The sequence below is a fragment of the Plectropomus leopardus genome, chromosome 1 (genome assembly GCF_026936395.1).
Source record: "Plectropomus leopardus strain MGB_pleo_1.0 chromosome 1, ASM2693639v1, whole genome shotgun sequence".
NCBI classification, from domain to species: domain Eukaryota; kingdom Metazoa; phylum Chordata; class Actinopteri; order Perciformes; family Serranidae; genus Plectropomus; species Plectropomus leopardus.
In genome coordinates this window covers 10595342-10611422 of record NC_142176.1, presented here as the reverse complement: position 1 = coordinate 10611422, position 16081 = coordinate 10595342, and the positions used below count along the sequence as shown (strand labels likewise).

Sequence of the window (16081 nt, the reverse complement as noted above, 5' to 3'; positions counted from 1 at the left end):
TGTACATACAGCAGTGGATGGATTCATACAGTTCAGCATGGCATTTTTTTCATGTGCACGATATAGAATCTGGGCCGATTTTACATGTTTGGTTTCTGATTGTAGAATTAAGGATGTCTCAAAATTGAAAATGCTCTGTGAAGTTAATCTTTAGCCACTTGTAACAACTCATTACTTCAAATGGAAAAGGCAGCTGATGTACACACAGGCTTTATGAGTAGAAAACACTGCAACCTTGTGATTCTATATTTTAATCTCCACATCTATTATAGGTCCCTCTTCATAATACAATCCCACCGTTTGCTAGGAGTCCTCAAAAATGTCCAAGATTTGTTTGTCTCCCTCTGTCCTTGTCTCTGTTCTTGTTTTTTGTTCCTCACTGTCAAGTAAAGGCAAAAGTTTCATTATTTCACAAAAGGCAAAAAGAAAAGCAACAAGCAGCATCTGAAAGGCAAGAAAGTTAAGAGAAACGCGGGCTTGTTTAGCAGCTGAATTAACGAGTAATTTTGTGAAAGTTGTATCACTTAAATAAATACCATTTAAAACTTACTGTACATTGTTCATGTCATGATGAAAACGAGGTGACAGTAATTAGTGTCTGTCGTTAAAAATGTTTAAATTTGAGGTACTAGCGAAAGCATTACGCACGAGTCGTGACAGTCACAGGTGGACAACCAGAGCAAAAAAAGCAGCTGCGTGGGGTTTTATTTTCCCAGGCCTAAAGTTACTCTGTGTACGGGATCATTCTGGAGCTTGGTGAGCCTTTACGGTCTATGATGGACAGCGTGTACTCTCCATTGTCAACAATCTGGAGAGGCACGACTCCGTGCGTTTCTCCGTGCGTAAAAGAGCGCGTCACGCAGGTCTTTTTCGAGGATGGAGGGGAGGCTCTCCAAAACAAACTGTTGAGCATCTTTCTGATCTCCGGCCTCATCAGGCAGTAGAGCACCGGGTTCAAGCAGCTGTTTGTGTGCGCCAGGCACACGGTGACCGGGAACACATAAGTGTGCACCATGTAATATGAATCATCCCAGTTCACGGCGTTGAATTTGACCAAAACGCCCCAGAAGGTGATGGCATGATTTGGCATCCAGCAGAAGAAGAAGGACAAAACCACTATGGCGACAGATTTGGTGACTCTAGATCTCCGTTTAGGGTTGTTGGTGCCCATGCTCCTCCGTCTGACGAAGCGCAGGAGCATCAGGTAGTTCACAGAGACTATGAGCATCGGGATGATGAAGGCTATTAATATTTTCTGGATGTGATAGAGAGCGAGCCAATCATGCCCCTCGGGAAACTTCAAGAGGCAGAGTTTCTCTCCAGCGACCACAGTCACGGTGGAGAAGATAGCTGTAGGCGCTGTGGCCACTGTCGCCGCCACCCACAGCACCGCGCACACCCACTTTACGCACCGGGACCTCCTGTGCGCCTTTTTCTTCAGGGCAGACGCGACAGCTAGGTAGCGAGTTACGCTCATGGCGGTGAGAAAAAACACACTGGCGTACATGTTCATCACGGTGACCGAGAGGATGATTTTGCACATGGAGTCTCCAAAGGGCCAGCTGAAGTCCAGCGCGGTGTCCACAGCCCAAAAGGGCAGAGTGAGCACGAACTGGAAGTCCGTCACCGCCAAGTTGATAATGAAGAAATTGATGCTGGACCTCTTTCGACCCTGCCGTAACCTCGTGAGGAAAAACACGAGCAGATTGCCCACCAAACCCACCGCGCAAACAACAGAGTACACCACGGAGATGAGGATCCTCAGGATGAAGGTGCCGTCCGCGCTCACATCGATGTCTTCGAAACGGAGATTCTCATCAGCAGGTGAGCTTCGGTTCAGCGCTCCTCCGCTGTGGTTAAATATCTCATCCATTTTTTTTAAAGTCAGGAACCTGGATGTGCACCAGGCTTCACGCACAGGCTAGAAAACACAACTCAGACACTCCATGTGAATCTCTCTCAGCTCTTAATCCCCATTCAATGAACTGAACCCTGCTTTTATACAGGTGTGTCGCTCCTCTGCTGAGCCATGATTGGTCAATCAAGACGTGACAGAGAGGCAGAGTCACAGGCGTAAAAACGAGCCTGAAGCATCCTGAATCCAGCAGCAAACTGTCACAACCAACATGTCAGCTCATAGGTGTGCGGCTGAATGTTTAAAATACGTCTGATGGAGAAATGACGTCAAAAAAAATACAGCAATAGAGACGTTATGAATAATTTAAAATCATCCTTCATTCATGTAAGCGTCATCAATACGATCAGTGTGTGTTTGTTAATTTAAATGCTTTCTCTCACAATAAATGTAGGAACATCGTCACATGTATAGGGGAAACTGGGGTGTGTTGTAACGTGGGTCGGTTGTCACATTTATTAGCTCCCTAGAGGGCGTCCTTGAGAAAGTTACTGAAATTTCAACCCGTTCTCATTATGAACTCATCAAATAACGCCAGTCTGTCAGTGCTTTGTAGGAGTATGACACCAAAAGTTACCTTACGCATTCACATGCAACACGCATAGAAGCGTGATAACATAGTTGGACAGATCCAGATGTGTTGTTATCGTACGCTGACGGACAGATGGATGGCAGCAACCACGTCCACATGCAACACGCACGGACAGCATCACTTGAGAACACAGCTGGACGAAACCAGTCGATGGATCCCACAAACAACAGAGTTTTGTGCGGGAGTTTGGAGTTCGCTTTGTGTGGATGTGTGTGTTTTTTTTCCCTACACCTTACCATGTGCCTCTTTTGCCCAAACTTAACCGTCTGTGACTTTGGTGTCTAAATCCAACTGTCGTGACCGGCCACGCTGTTGTTTAAATATAGAGACCATGCTGCTTCATCACCATAATGGCGTCCGAGAGCGTAAACAGCCGACACACAAGGATACCCAAAACGCCATGGGTACACTTTTAAGGTCCTGACAAAGCAGCATCATGTGAAGAGTTCAGAGTGAGAGGGTGTTGGGAATTTTCTGCATTGGGGTCAGAGGTCACCTACAGGGTAATTTCAGGAGTAATGCTGTGTTCACACTGAGAATGCAACAGCATGAGCAGCTACATTATCGCAGTGTTGCTCAAACGCACTCTTGGGTGTGTCTGCTTTTTGCCACAAAGCACCTCAAATGAACGTCATCTAAAGTTTGTGTTTGGTCAAAAAGATAAATAAATCTATGCTTTTGATCAGTGTCTGAGTCCTATTTTAATATCACACTTCGTCACCTCATTGTACCAGTGTGCTTCTAAATGCACTTAAAGTTAGCATAGCGTCAGCTAAGTACGCTGATTAACACAGTGCCCAGGCTAGAAATTTAAACCTAAGACATAATTGGTTGATGCGTCAGCGTGTCAACAGCGCTGAAAAAGAAAATTCAGGCCAGCCAAACTTTAATTTCAACAAAAAATATCAATGAAATCAAACTTTTACAATCCATTTTAAGACTGTTTCTATGTTTTATTTATCTCATTAAAAGAACATAAGGTCAACCAACCCCCAGATGGGGATGAGAGTACGGTCACTCCATTCCTATCTGATATATTACAAATTAAAGAGGAATCTAATAGGGATACATTTTTTGAGGGGTTCAAGTAAAAGTAAATGTATAATTACTCAGTTTTTAAATATGTGTATGTTTGTATCTTTATATGAATGTATGCTTCATATGCCTCTTTCTGTGTGTACAAATGGTTGCATTTATATGTGTAAATGCAGTATATTTTTGTACTAGGTAAATTATTGTATTGTTTTTTGTACCTTATATTCATTTTGTAAATTATTATATTTTTGCATTATTATTATTTTTTAATTATTTAGTTTTTGTATTTTATTTTGTTTGTTTGTTTTTATCAAACTTATTTATTTCTTGGGTGTCTGGGGAGGGTGTTTGTGTATATATTTACTGAAAAATTGATTTAAAAAATGTAAAGACCAACACCGTGCTTCCTTAACAAAATCAAAATTGCAGCTTTTTAAATGTGCAGAAGCATCATCATTGTGGCTTATAGTGCCTTCATTTGTCCGCTAGAGGGAGCGCTAAGCTTAAACAGATTGAGATAATAATGTAAAAACAATGATGTAGATTTTAATGACCATGTGGATTTTTTTTTTTAATCAATCCAGACTTTTTTTCCACTTCAGTTTCAGACATTGCACGTGTAGGTCCAAAGTTTTTACTTAACTTCATGCTTTCAGCCTTCAGCGCTGTAAAGAAGTTTTGTAATAATGCTCACTGAAGTTCCTGATCTGTCATGATTTCTCTGACTCCAAGTGAACCATCAACACTGGTCCTCATCTGACCCACTGAAAACCCAAATGACCCCATTTTGGGATCGAGTGCCAATTGGATTTAAGAGCTGTATCCGCTTTCTTGGAGTAGCATTCCCCTTTAAGCCTGCAGCCCTGCTGAAAGATAGCCCATTGTCTTAAGTCCACCCATCTGTGGGGGTGGCTCTGCTCAGCGAAAGTTTGCAGAGAAAAACTTTTAAGCTGTCACTGGCTGTCGGTGGGAGACTGATGGAGGACGGAGGGGACAGCTACTCGCAAAAAGACGTCAACGCCGACTTACAAACAAGTCCAAAAAGGCTGAGAATGCAACAGACGCAGCACCGGGAGGCAGACCATGTTCAGGCCTAAATTGGAGAAGTTTGCAGGGATTGTGACAGTTTAAAGTGCACGGTCGCAACGGAGAGAAAAGTGCATTCAAACACAGATGGAAATCATTTGAATTGACAGACGACGCGGTGTCAGAAAGGCGTTAAATGTTTCTAAAATACAGGCTGCTACCGTCCTGACAAGATGACCCGTTTGGACTGCGGGTTTCACGCTTCTGGGCGAGGAGTCTCTCCCATTCACATATTCATCGCACTTCTGGCGGTCCTGGGAAACTGCAAAGCATTAGGATTATCACATGAAACAGGTTAGTGAGCCCGAAAACAACACATTTTAAAGTGAAATTTTCATGATATCGCCACGTCCTCTTGTATGTGGCTGCTTTTGTTGTGCGCATTTGTTCCAGAGCGCATCTAATTCAGCCCAGAATCAGGCCAGCAGCAGCCCTCTCTGCAGCTGTGACTTCTGTTTACAAAGTTTGGGCTGATCATGGCAATTAAACCCAAGGTTATGCAGCTCAGTCTGGTTGCTGGAGAGACCGTCTTTCCATTTAGTCATCTGAGTTTAATGTAGGACAGCATCTGCCCTGCCCTTGAGCCAAAACACAGCCAAAACCCACTGCAGTTAACTCTGACCTCTGACCTCACCGAGGAAGGTCAGGAAACAGAATTTGACTTTCAGGATGCATCCTCATCCTCGCAGTGGAGATGGTTTCCATTCTACTTTGCAAAGGCTCAGTGGGTATAATCAGATCCGAGAGTTTATCCTGTCTTGTCTTGAGGGAAACATTTCTCCCCCTCCACTGCCTGAACTCTCTCAGCCTCCCCTGAAGCTCGTCGTTCAGATGCTGCTCTCCTGAGGTTACAGGTAGAAACAGAAGGAGTCTGGCTGCAGTGTGACTCATCCTGTATAAATCAACTGCGGGTCCTTGGGGGAAAAACGAAGCACCGTCAGGCATTATAGAAAAGGATGTGTCTCTGAGGGAAGGCACTTGAGATGATAAATGTTGGCACAGGAATCCCAAAGTTTATTTTTAAAATGTCCAAGCAGTGGGACACATCTTAGGGCTCTTTCTTGCCTCAGAAATACATATTTATTTTATTTATGTGGATCCACATTAGCCACTACCAGGGTAAAAACCACTGTTCCTGGCATCTACATGAGTAAACATTACATCATAAAATAAAGCAAAAGTATGAATTAAAAGCCAAAGGCAAAAAGGAATGAAAAAGAACAACTAAACAGAAAAACTACAAAAACAAAAACCTAACCCAAATCAACAAAAGAAAAAAAACAAATTGATACAGTACTAATAATGAACAAAATGACAACAATTACATACAATAATCCTTACTATATCTAAAATGTTGGTTAAACATATAAACAGTTAAAAAATACCAGTACTATAAAAACAGCACATTGACTGAGAAAATAAAGCAGAGGGTTCCTCATTAGTGATCACAACGTCAGATATTATTTAACAAAACATGTCCTATTAACCTCCTGTCACCATTTCTAGCTGCCTGTCTGTGTACTCAGCTTGGTGAAACATGTTTGTTGTGATGCAAGCTCACATTCTCACAAAGCATTCTCAGCTAATTTTGCTCTGCTGCAGATATGATCTTTTCATGCAGTGGAACAAGGCAGTGAAAAAAACCCCCTGCAAAACAGTGGAAAAGGCTTTGCAATTTGCTGTTTCTCTCTAGAGGTAGAAATCCTACAACAACCAGAATGCTTTGCGCCAGACCGCTAGTGCGTGACGTAATACAACTTGGCCAAGCGGCCTTTCGCTGTTTTGACTGGTTTTGACCGGATTTCGACCAGAGCAAACAATATGGTGGGAGTCTTGCTAACAGTTAAACGGTAAGCCAAACAACATTTCTATAAATATTTTAGGGAAGAAACAGACAACACAGTAACAGATATTGTTTCATATGTTATCTGCACTGCTTAGTTTTACCGTTTGATGTCCGATTTTCCAGACTTTGCTATTACAAAACAGGGCGTTACGGCACCCTCCTCTTGATCACAAATAATCAGCCGATTACAGCCCAATAGTTTATTAAGATATGTTTCTATAGACAATTTAGGCGAGAAATAGGCTGCATATCAACAGAAAATTGGTAAATATCTTAACACCATTGCATAGTTTTACAGTTTGATCTCAGTTTTTAAGTTTCTGTTACTTCAACACAAAAAACAATATCGCCCTCCCTTCTTGTTTAGACATTATCATATAACAGCCAGAGAGTGGATTCAAATATGAACTAAAGACAATATGGTGAGAAATAAGCATTTAACAGAGTCTCAGTTTTATAGTTTGGTCTGAGTTTGAGAGAGCTGAGAGATGAGTCGGGAGATTTTAGTGCTGGTATGATAGAGGGATGTTTACCACAGTTCATATACACAAAGTACCCACATTGTTAAAAAAATAAGCTGGTTAAAAAAAACACCAAACTATCCCCATAAAGTGCATAAATAGGAACTATTATTTTCTGAGGACCTTCTGGGAGCCATGTAACCTTTTGAAATTTAAGAAAAATAAAGCAAAGGTTGATCTTTATCAAAAACATGGAAAAAAGGCAAAAAAGTTACAATAAAATAAGCAAAAAAAAAGACCTAAAGACCTCTATATACATATATACTGTACATGTGTGTCTTCTCCCCAATCAAATTGTAATAGATAGTACTTCAATTAAAAGATAAAAATAGAAATTCAATAGTAATTTCTCTTTCCACAAATCGTTACTTGGCTACTCAAGTTAATCCTCAATTGTTAGGCTACTAGGAACTACATCGCGCTCACGTTGCCACCGCTACAAAGCTCTAAAACTGTGTTTGGCTTGGCTTGATATGATGATGTCTGTCGTCTCATTTAGCCGCTTGTTAGCAATTTTAAGACGCATAAAAGCTTGTAAGTTTGCAAGTGGGGGTTTTACTGTGACATTTCATATTGTAGAACAAAACCCGAAAGTCTTTACAGCTTGTGTCAACCACAGACCTTATTTCAGGCTCCTAACCAAAAACCCATTCAAAAAACCCATTGAATTTGAGGGAACTGGAAATGCTGAAATGCTAATTCATTCATGTGTTGTAGCTAAATGTATTTTATTTTGTGCTTTGAGCACCACAAGTCAAATGTCTTTGATTTCCATTATACTAGAGAGATTGCCAATAACACTAGTTTAGATTGATATATAGCACAAACGGAAAGAGGAAAAAATATAATATTTTGATTTCTGCCATCCATTTCGTTTTTTATGTTGCTTCTAGTTTGGGTGAAATTCCATCTGAATTTCCTCGCTTTGACTGACATTCTTTTGACAGTCTCGAAAATGAATACAAGTGACCTTACAGAGGGTGAAAACTTTAAAGCATGTGTTTTTCTTGCTCTTCATTCAGTGAGATATTCCATGAAGCTGGTTGCCAAACACATCCACCTCAGAGCTTACTGCGTTGATGTATTCATTGAAATATTTGTGCAGATAATCCAGTGCAAAGCTGAATGGAGAGAGACCTCATTTTACCTCAGAGCTGTGTGCAACCACTGTTTGCACTCTGCTCGTTTCTCCTGAATGACATTAAGATAATGATGGCATTATGAGGGTTCAGGAGCAGGTTCTTGAGCCTTGATAGATTATCTACATGCCAAAACAGCAGGTCTGGAAATTATAATGCTACAAGGGTGTTTTTTGTACTGTCAGCTGTTCAGAATCATGAGACATTATTATAAAACAGCAGTTGTTGTGACATCAGTTATTATCATGGAGATTAGCCACATTTGTTGATGTATCCCATTTTATATGAAAATTAGGAATTGATGACGTTACCTTAAAATAACATCTGGTAACTTCTGGGTAGTTTTGCAATAACTATTCCAGTAACTATACTAAAGAATACTTAATTATCAATTGCAGCAATTGACAATGTGCACTGCAAATAAGCAACTTTTAGTGTCTAAATATGAGGACTAACGTAGCAATAATCCACTTCATGCATTAACTTTTTTCATTATTCATGAAGACATGATTCGCGTTGTATGTAATGAGACCTTTATCCTGCTCCAGCCGCAGCTATACCTACTCAGTTGCCCCTAAATGTTATTAGATCAATAGCTGATTGGTTCTGAGTTTGCTTCCACTGTAACACCAACCATTGTTCTTTTAAGGTTTTTATGGTACTATACACATTGTTCTTATACGGTAGATACACCATGTGACCACAAAAGTAGGGCAGCTTCAAGATTTATTTAGTTTCGAACGTCGAAATACTTTAAAATTTAGTTTCCTGTGTCTTTGCCACTTAATTTCTAAGCCACATCTTAATCTGTTTTCCATGTGTGCATATTAAATAACACCATTGATTATTCAGTATAATGAACTAAATTAGAAAGACATGCAGTGTCGAGAAAGATGTTTGAATGCATGTGGTGGGACATGTGCGCTACAGTAATCAGTAATATTGTTGCAATCAGCTGGCCACAATAAGGCTGGAAGCAATCACTCTTCTAAAGTCAATTTCTCTATACCCTTGCTCACAAAGGAAGATATTTCTCACACTGCCTTTCATGCTGTTGACTCAGCTATGTCAAATCACAGAAAAACAAGGAATATGTGTTTTATCAGAGGAATGAACCTTTTTATCAAAACTGCTGCACGTGGGAGTAGAAAGTAAAAGGAGGATAGACAAGAATCCTCTAAAATCTTCTGTATACACTGCAGCTGTATTTAGAAGTAAAATTGACAGATGAGACACCCATAGGCTTGTTTAGTGCCTCCCCAGTGCTGTTTACAGCTTTACAGCCACTTTAATTACTTAATGACTCTCCTCTTTCCCATGATTCATTAACCCATCTTCTCTTACATCTTCCCACCATGACCTCCACAGAGAGATCTCATCTGCCTCAGTATGAAGTGGTTCACCCCACTAGAGTGGATGCCAGAGGTCACTTCCTGTCCAACTTCCTATCTCACCACGCTCGCCGTGTACAGCGCCGGGAAGCCTCAGAGGGACCAGCGGACGTAGATCGCGTCTTCTACCAGTTGTGGCATGGCGGTCACAGTTTGCACTTTAACCTCACCCTCAACCCACACCTGCTGGCTCCAGGCTTTGTGACTGAGAGGAGGTATGGAGGCCTGGATGGAGCACAGATTCGCCCTCCTGGATCCTCACAGTGCTATTTCTTAGGTGAAGTGTGGGATGAGGCTGTTGGTAAAGGAAGCGCAGCCATAAGTACCTGTGATGGGATGGTGAGTAATTTTAAAAGCTCCATTGATAGGTTTATTCAAATGCATTTCTCGTTAAACGCAGAAATGTCAGCTGCAGCAGAGGGCTGTATTCCAGAGCTGATTTAAGTCTTATAAGTGTTCTGAGGCATTAATGTAAAAAAACTCTTGAAGTGGATGTTTAGACCTCATCTGACAATTTAAGGGTCGTTTAGACAGCTGCACACCCTGGATGGATTTTCCATGAACCATAGGTGTGTCTAAAATTATTCACTGTTCAGACTTGGAACATAAAGGCTTTACTCCGGCCAGAAGATTTACAGTGTTGAACAATTGGTTGAAATACCACTTACAGGTGCAGCATGACCTGGTCACATGCTGTTCAGAGATTAGGGACATAATTTCACTGTCCTGCTGTGTCCATCTGTTATTCAAAAAAGCCAACTACTAACTAACAGCAGAAATAGGACATGTAAAATTTGACTTGACTGCTGAAACTTTGGATGCCAGTCAAAATAATTATTTCATTTCATAGTGCTGTGACAGTAACAACATTACTGCGATACTGCAATACTGCTGTACCGCGATACTGCAGCGATGAGATGCATGCAGTGTGATTTAGCTCTACTATCACCACTTTTTTTTTTTTTTTTGCTGGTGAAAGTTACAGGAATGCATATGGTGTGTGATATGAAATACGCTCTAAACATAATATCGCGGTAAACCACGAAACCTCGGTAATCCATAGCTCTGTCACCGCCAAACTCCGTGTTCAGGCATACCTCATGCACAAATGTGATATCTGTTGTAACCCTATATGAAAATAACCTGCATACTGTACACTAAAGTGGGGCTTATCCAGCTGAGCTGCGTGTGCGACTCTGTCTCAACTATCGATGTATAAAGAAAACTGGATACAGCGTTTGAAGCAGGGTACCATTCATTCCCATTAAAGTTGATCAGTGGCACAGGAAGTCAAAAAAGTTTGGCTTTCTGCGTGTAAAATTATCCTGATCTTTCACATTTTTGGTCCCAGAGAGACAGTCTGTCCAAGATTTTCATCGGCTGTTGCTGAGATTGTTGTGGCCTCAAATGCCTGATTTTTTGTGACAGCTTATTCAAAAACGCAATGTCACCATAGGTGTTTTTGTTTGTTTGTTTTTTTAATTTAATTTTGGGGACAGATGAGAATTGCAAAAATAGTTGTGATGCTCTCACTGAGTCTGGGCTCATAATAAGGAGCGTTTGTGATGGTTTAGACCTCCTCTGACGTGAATGAGGATAAAATGATTTAATAATGCCCGTCTTTTAGACTTTCCAAATGTTATCAACTGGATTAAATTTTGATGACTAAACTAACTAAAAATCTTTATTATTTAAAACTGAACTGAAAATGGAATTTATCTATGCCTTTTTTAAAAATCAGACTCCAATATATTTTTTTCCTTTAGGCTTTGCAGTAAACATTCATTGCACTTCTGTTTTTCTATGAAAGTATTCACCATGTAACTGTCAAGGCTGAGGAAGAAACCTTCCCTTCAGTGCATTTCAAGGATCACAGCAGGAATCCAACTATAAGCCACAATCTGCTCACTCACATTCAAAGACTGTTGCTTCAAAATGCAGCTAGTCATTCACGTTGTTCTGAGTCTGTGATCACATGCAGATGTTTGCTCATAAAAGCAAGAACTTTTAGACTGCTGAAGGAGGTGCTTGGGAGATTTTTCTCACTGAATTATCACAGCGCTGCAATAATATTACTCCTCATTATATCTGGTCAATGAATTTCAAAAATATTTCCATGTATCACAAACAAACAGCACCTCACTGCCTCTGTCTTAATTAATGTGACTGCCTTGATAATTAATAAGACTGACTTATTCATCTAGTATCACAATGTATTATTAATTACAACCAGTCTTTCTAATTAAGGCCGCTATTAGGTGTTCTGACTGTTTCTTATTGATAAAAACAGCATATTATGTTGTTTAATATTTTTAATGTAATTGCGCAGCAGTATATTTTTTTAAAGGTATGTTTCACAAATAATATTACAACTACCCCTATCACTTTTTGGTTGCATTGTTTCTTTGGTATAAGAGGCAAGAGAAGCGTGATTGAGATGTATTTGTGCTTGAGACGCATACTATATAAACCGCAATGTGTTAAGTCAACAGGCCTTCCTCAAATGAGGCATTTTGACATGTCACCTAAGGTTTGTTTTCTCCTCGTCTCAGTGATTAGCACATCTGGGTGATGGCGTTGAATGGTTGGATGTGTTTACACTCCCATACCATACAACGATGGCAATGTCGACATACCACCCTCGTCTCTTTGTTGCTGTTGTAGCTGACGGGAAGCCGCAGGGTGGCCTTCTAAATCTGGTGGTTAATTTGACTTGTTTTGCTTGACAGCCTTAATTTTATTAGTGACATCTGTGCTTTTCTTCCTATAACAAGTCAAAAAAAGCCTAACTGGTTTAAGATATGCTATGCTGGATTTTCCTAAAAAAGACTCATACACAAGTAATCCCTCTCAATCATCACGTATGACCCACTAGAAGTGTGTGGCAGTGTATTTTTCTGCAGAGAGTCTGCCCTCTGCCTGTATTTTCTTATTTTCTGTGTTTGGGATATAAATGGGGGTATACCCCCACGGTGCTCAGATGAGGTTTTGGCTCAGAAAATCACAAATATAGTGAGCAAAACCCCAAACAAGAGTGAACCTGGAGTTGACTATTACTTTCACTTTTGCTGGTAAGTGTGTTTAGAAACAGTAACCTGCAAGCCTGCATAATATGAGGAGGAATCCCAGCACGTGATGGCAATAAGCAAGTGTAGTTTTGTTAAAAGAGGACTTCACTGATTTAGAATTGCACTCCAGTAAAACTCAGACTCACAATGTAAGAAATGATTTAACAAACAGGCTAAGTAGAAAAATTGATTGAGTGGAACTCTCTCAGGACCTGTAAACAGACTTTGTTTTGTAAAATCGGCGGAGTTTCCCTTTAAGGTGCCTGCCTCACAGTCTTTGTTATACTTCAGAAGAGGCAGTCAAATCCAGAATCGCTGATTTAACCACACGGATAATATCAATATGCTAATCGGCATTGAGACAACCCCTTGTAGTTTTCTGTTTTTACCCAGTGTGCCTGACCATGCTCCGCTGTAAAGACAACCCTGGTGGGAATTGTATGGCAAGCCAGACTCCCACACTCCACCTGAAGTAAACAAACATTGCCTTCAGCAAGTAAGAAAAATTGCCATTTAGTCTTTTACAAGTCCTTGAGGATTAAATATGTTTTGCCATTTAATACCAACATGTTTCTATATAAGAGTAAACAGGGTTCTGATGTTATATACTCAGAAGCTGCTTCATAGTGCGCCAGGGAAAGTTCCCTTTCTTGAAAAACACACTGTAGTCATGTAAACAAGACTTGAGCAGTGTTGAATTCAGTGAAATACTGGAAACTGTACTTACAGATTTTGGTCCATGCTGTCTCCCTGCAGATTTTTAGCTGCATATCTATCCTGCAAATTCTGCTGCATCTGAAAGAAGCTTCATTGGTTTGACATGTAAAGAAAGAGAATATTGAAGTAGAGGCACTTTCATGCTAGTTTCACAGTCATGTTAATACACCGATATGATAAGGGGCAAATTTGTGCATTGACTTGCTGGGAAGGCTCAAATTTAAACAGATGCAGGGAGTTTCAGTACATCATTTCATGTGCCAAGGAAGCACTTAGCCACACCGCTACCTTTGACACCATACATGGATTCATGTTGTTTAAGGCCTCTGCTCATCCTGCTCTCACCACGTCATCAGAGCTTTGTCTACCCGTGACTAGAACAGAGGCAATTGTTATGTCACTTGTAAACCAGTCATTTTTTTGGGGATCATTTGCCCACTGCTCTGTGATGTTTTGATATTATCGGTCAGAAGTTGACATGGTTTCCTGCAGATAAATCCCCTCTTATACATGCACAGAGATTCTCCTCTGCTAACCACTGCTACCCTTACCCAACCCTTTAAGCTTACATGTGTCTGGCCTTGGTTTGTGAACTTTTCACAAAGCATTTCCGTGCAACCCAGTGGCCATAAAAACATTTGTATTTTACATTTTTACAAACCCCAGGCATGTTACATTTGTATGTTATTTTTTTAGAAGGCTCATTGAAACTCTACATTTCTCAACAAGGTGTTTACAGTGTTTTTAGGTTAAGGCACAAAAATAACTTGGATATGGTGAGGAAAAGATCACGTTTTGGCTTAAAATGACCATATTTTGGTATAAAAGCCAGGTTGGGTTGGCAAAAACAAACCATCACAGAGGTGTGGTGGCTCAAATGCTACCATGTGCACTAGGAACACCCAGGTTCAGTGCCATAAATATTGGAAATGCCGCAGAGATCTCAAAAAACATTTGTGTTGTTAGTCTTCAACAGTGATGTGAATGCCAGATGACCCACCATCTGCCATCCCCTCCACCTCCCAATTTTAAAAACAGTTATATTATGTCACTTTAGAGGCATTGAGTATCAATGACCTCATGTTTTTGCTCGCTGCACCCTTCTGTTACTAACTATAAATGCTGTTATGCACAAAAATGTCATAACAAAAGCTGCTTGTGAGGAGCCGGATTCACCACAACCCAAAATAATTTGTACTCAATTGATATGCAGTTAGAGATATTAAAGATTACATGGCTTGCTAGACAATATTTGTCTTCATGCTGTCTGCATATATTAAGCTACAGCTGCACGACTCACTGGAGTCGCTGGCTGTTGTACTGAGCAGCTTTGCTTAAAAGTGCCCCTGTGGAGGATTCCTGTAAACACGTTAGATTTATATTCAGCGTTTCTCAGCAAAACAGTGAATGCAGCTCCAACAAACATGTTGAACACATTTCTTTCTGCACAAAAAATTGCAAAGCTGATGTCTTTGGTATTTTAAACCCTGCATTTTTAAATCCAGTTTTCTCTCCTTTCTTTGCTGACGCATTGCTGCATATCCTGGTTCGTTACATTAACCTGTTTATCAGTAGAAAATTGTAAAAGTATTGGCAGGACTGTGTACAAGAATGCACGTGCATATGACAGTCAAAAGTAGAGATCCACTCATTAAAACACTTCCACAGCGCTACTAGAAGCCAAAAACTCCACAGGGAACCTTTATTGAAGTTGTCCCTTAGTGTGCACACTCTACCAGATAAGCACTCATCCACACTAAGCTTTATTTTCAAGTTTAATTGACACCATGAAAATATGCAAAAAATAAACTTAAAGGGCATTTTATTTGATAATTTATTGTTAATAATTTGCAGAGACATCCCCTCTCCGAACTTTACATCCTGCACACATCAGCAGACACATGGTATCCACATTGGTGCTGCTCTGCCAGGCCTGTCTACAGCAGCCAGCTTCTCTCCTCGCATGTTTTGGGACTTTTTGCCTTCAGTCTGGTCTGCAGCAAGTGAAACACATGATCATCTGGATTGAGGTCAGGTGACTGGGAAGGCCAGTCTCAGTGAATTCTTCAGTTTGATATCTCTGTCTGTATGGCAACTGTGGATTGGGAGGATGAGCAGGTCTTCCATTAACTGGAAGGGTTGGCCTCTCCGTTCTGCATGTTGATATTGGCAAGATGCTGAACCCAAAATTGCCCCTGGTGGCTGTTCCTCCAGTGTGTAATTGCGTGTGAATGCTTACATACTAATTCATATGCAGGCCACCAGAAGTCCACTGACCATTTGCACTGGGTTTATTGATCTTAATATCATCCAGTGTTTTTTAATTTTTGTCTGTGCCAGAATGTGTAATTAAGCAGTGAAATCTGCAAATAAAATGTCCCACAGATTGGATTACTTCATGAAAGGACATATCTCTTTCTGGAAGTGTATATGTCATACTACACTATATATACAGGTTGTTATTCAGGCTGCTGATAGTCTGTCAGGCAACTGCTTTTGGTCTAGTTGATGATTAGTTTTTATTTATTTAATCGGTAAGTCATTAAAAGCAAGAAAAAAACATAGATAATAGATAAAGAAAAAGAAAAACAAACATCCACAGATTATATGTGATGCACTTAAACTTAACAGACACAGAACCTCATCGTTTGGCATCATTAAGGATCAACAGAAGTGATCAGTTTTTTTTTTCCTAGGAAGCATCTAAGGTCCTTATTATAAGCTAAAAGCAATATGCTCAGAACCAGGGATGACCAATTAGTTTAATGATT

At 40.3% G+C, this 16081-nt stretch overlaps 2 protein-coding genes across 2 annotated transcripts in view; one reads left to right on the top strand and one right to left on the bottom strand.

Moving 5' to 3' along the window:
- On the bottom strand, positions 1–2047 carry rxfp3.3a2 (relaxin family peptide receptor 3.3a2). Its single transcript, XM_042487445.2, has one exon. It carries the CDS (start codon positions 1871–1873, stop codon positions 725–727), a length of 1149 nt encoding a protein of 382 aa, XP_042343379.1. The 5' UTR covers positions 1874–2047; the 3' UTR covers positions 1–724.
- A 2369-nt stretch (positions 2048–4416) lies between these two features.
- adamts7 (ADAM metallopeptidase with thrombospondin type 1 motif 7) overlaps positions 4417–16081 on the top strand; it is an 80022-nt gene continuing 68357 nt past the window's right edge. Inside the window, exons 1-2 of the mRNA XM_042491497.2 lie at positions 4417–4922; positions 9503–9864. Of these exons, the coding sequence (XP_042347431.2) occupies positions 4802–4922; positions 9503–9864 (483 nt within the window). The 5' untranslated portion in view covers positions 4417–4801. The remainder of the gene's footprint in view (positions 4923–9502; positions 9865–16081) is intronic.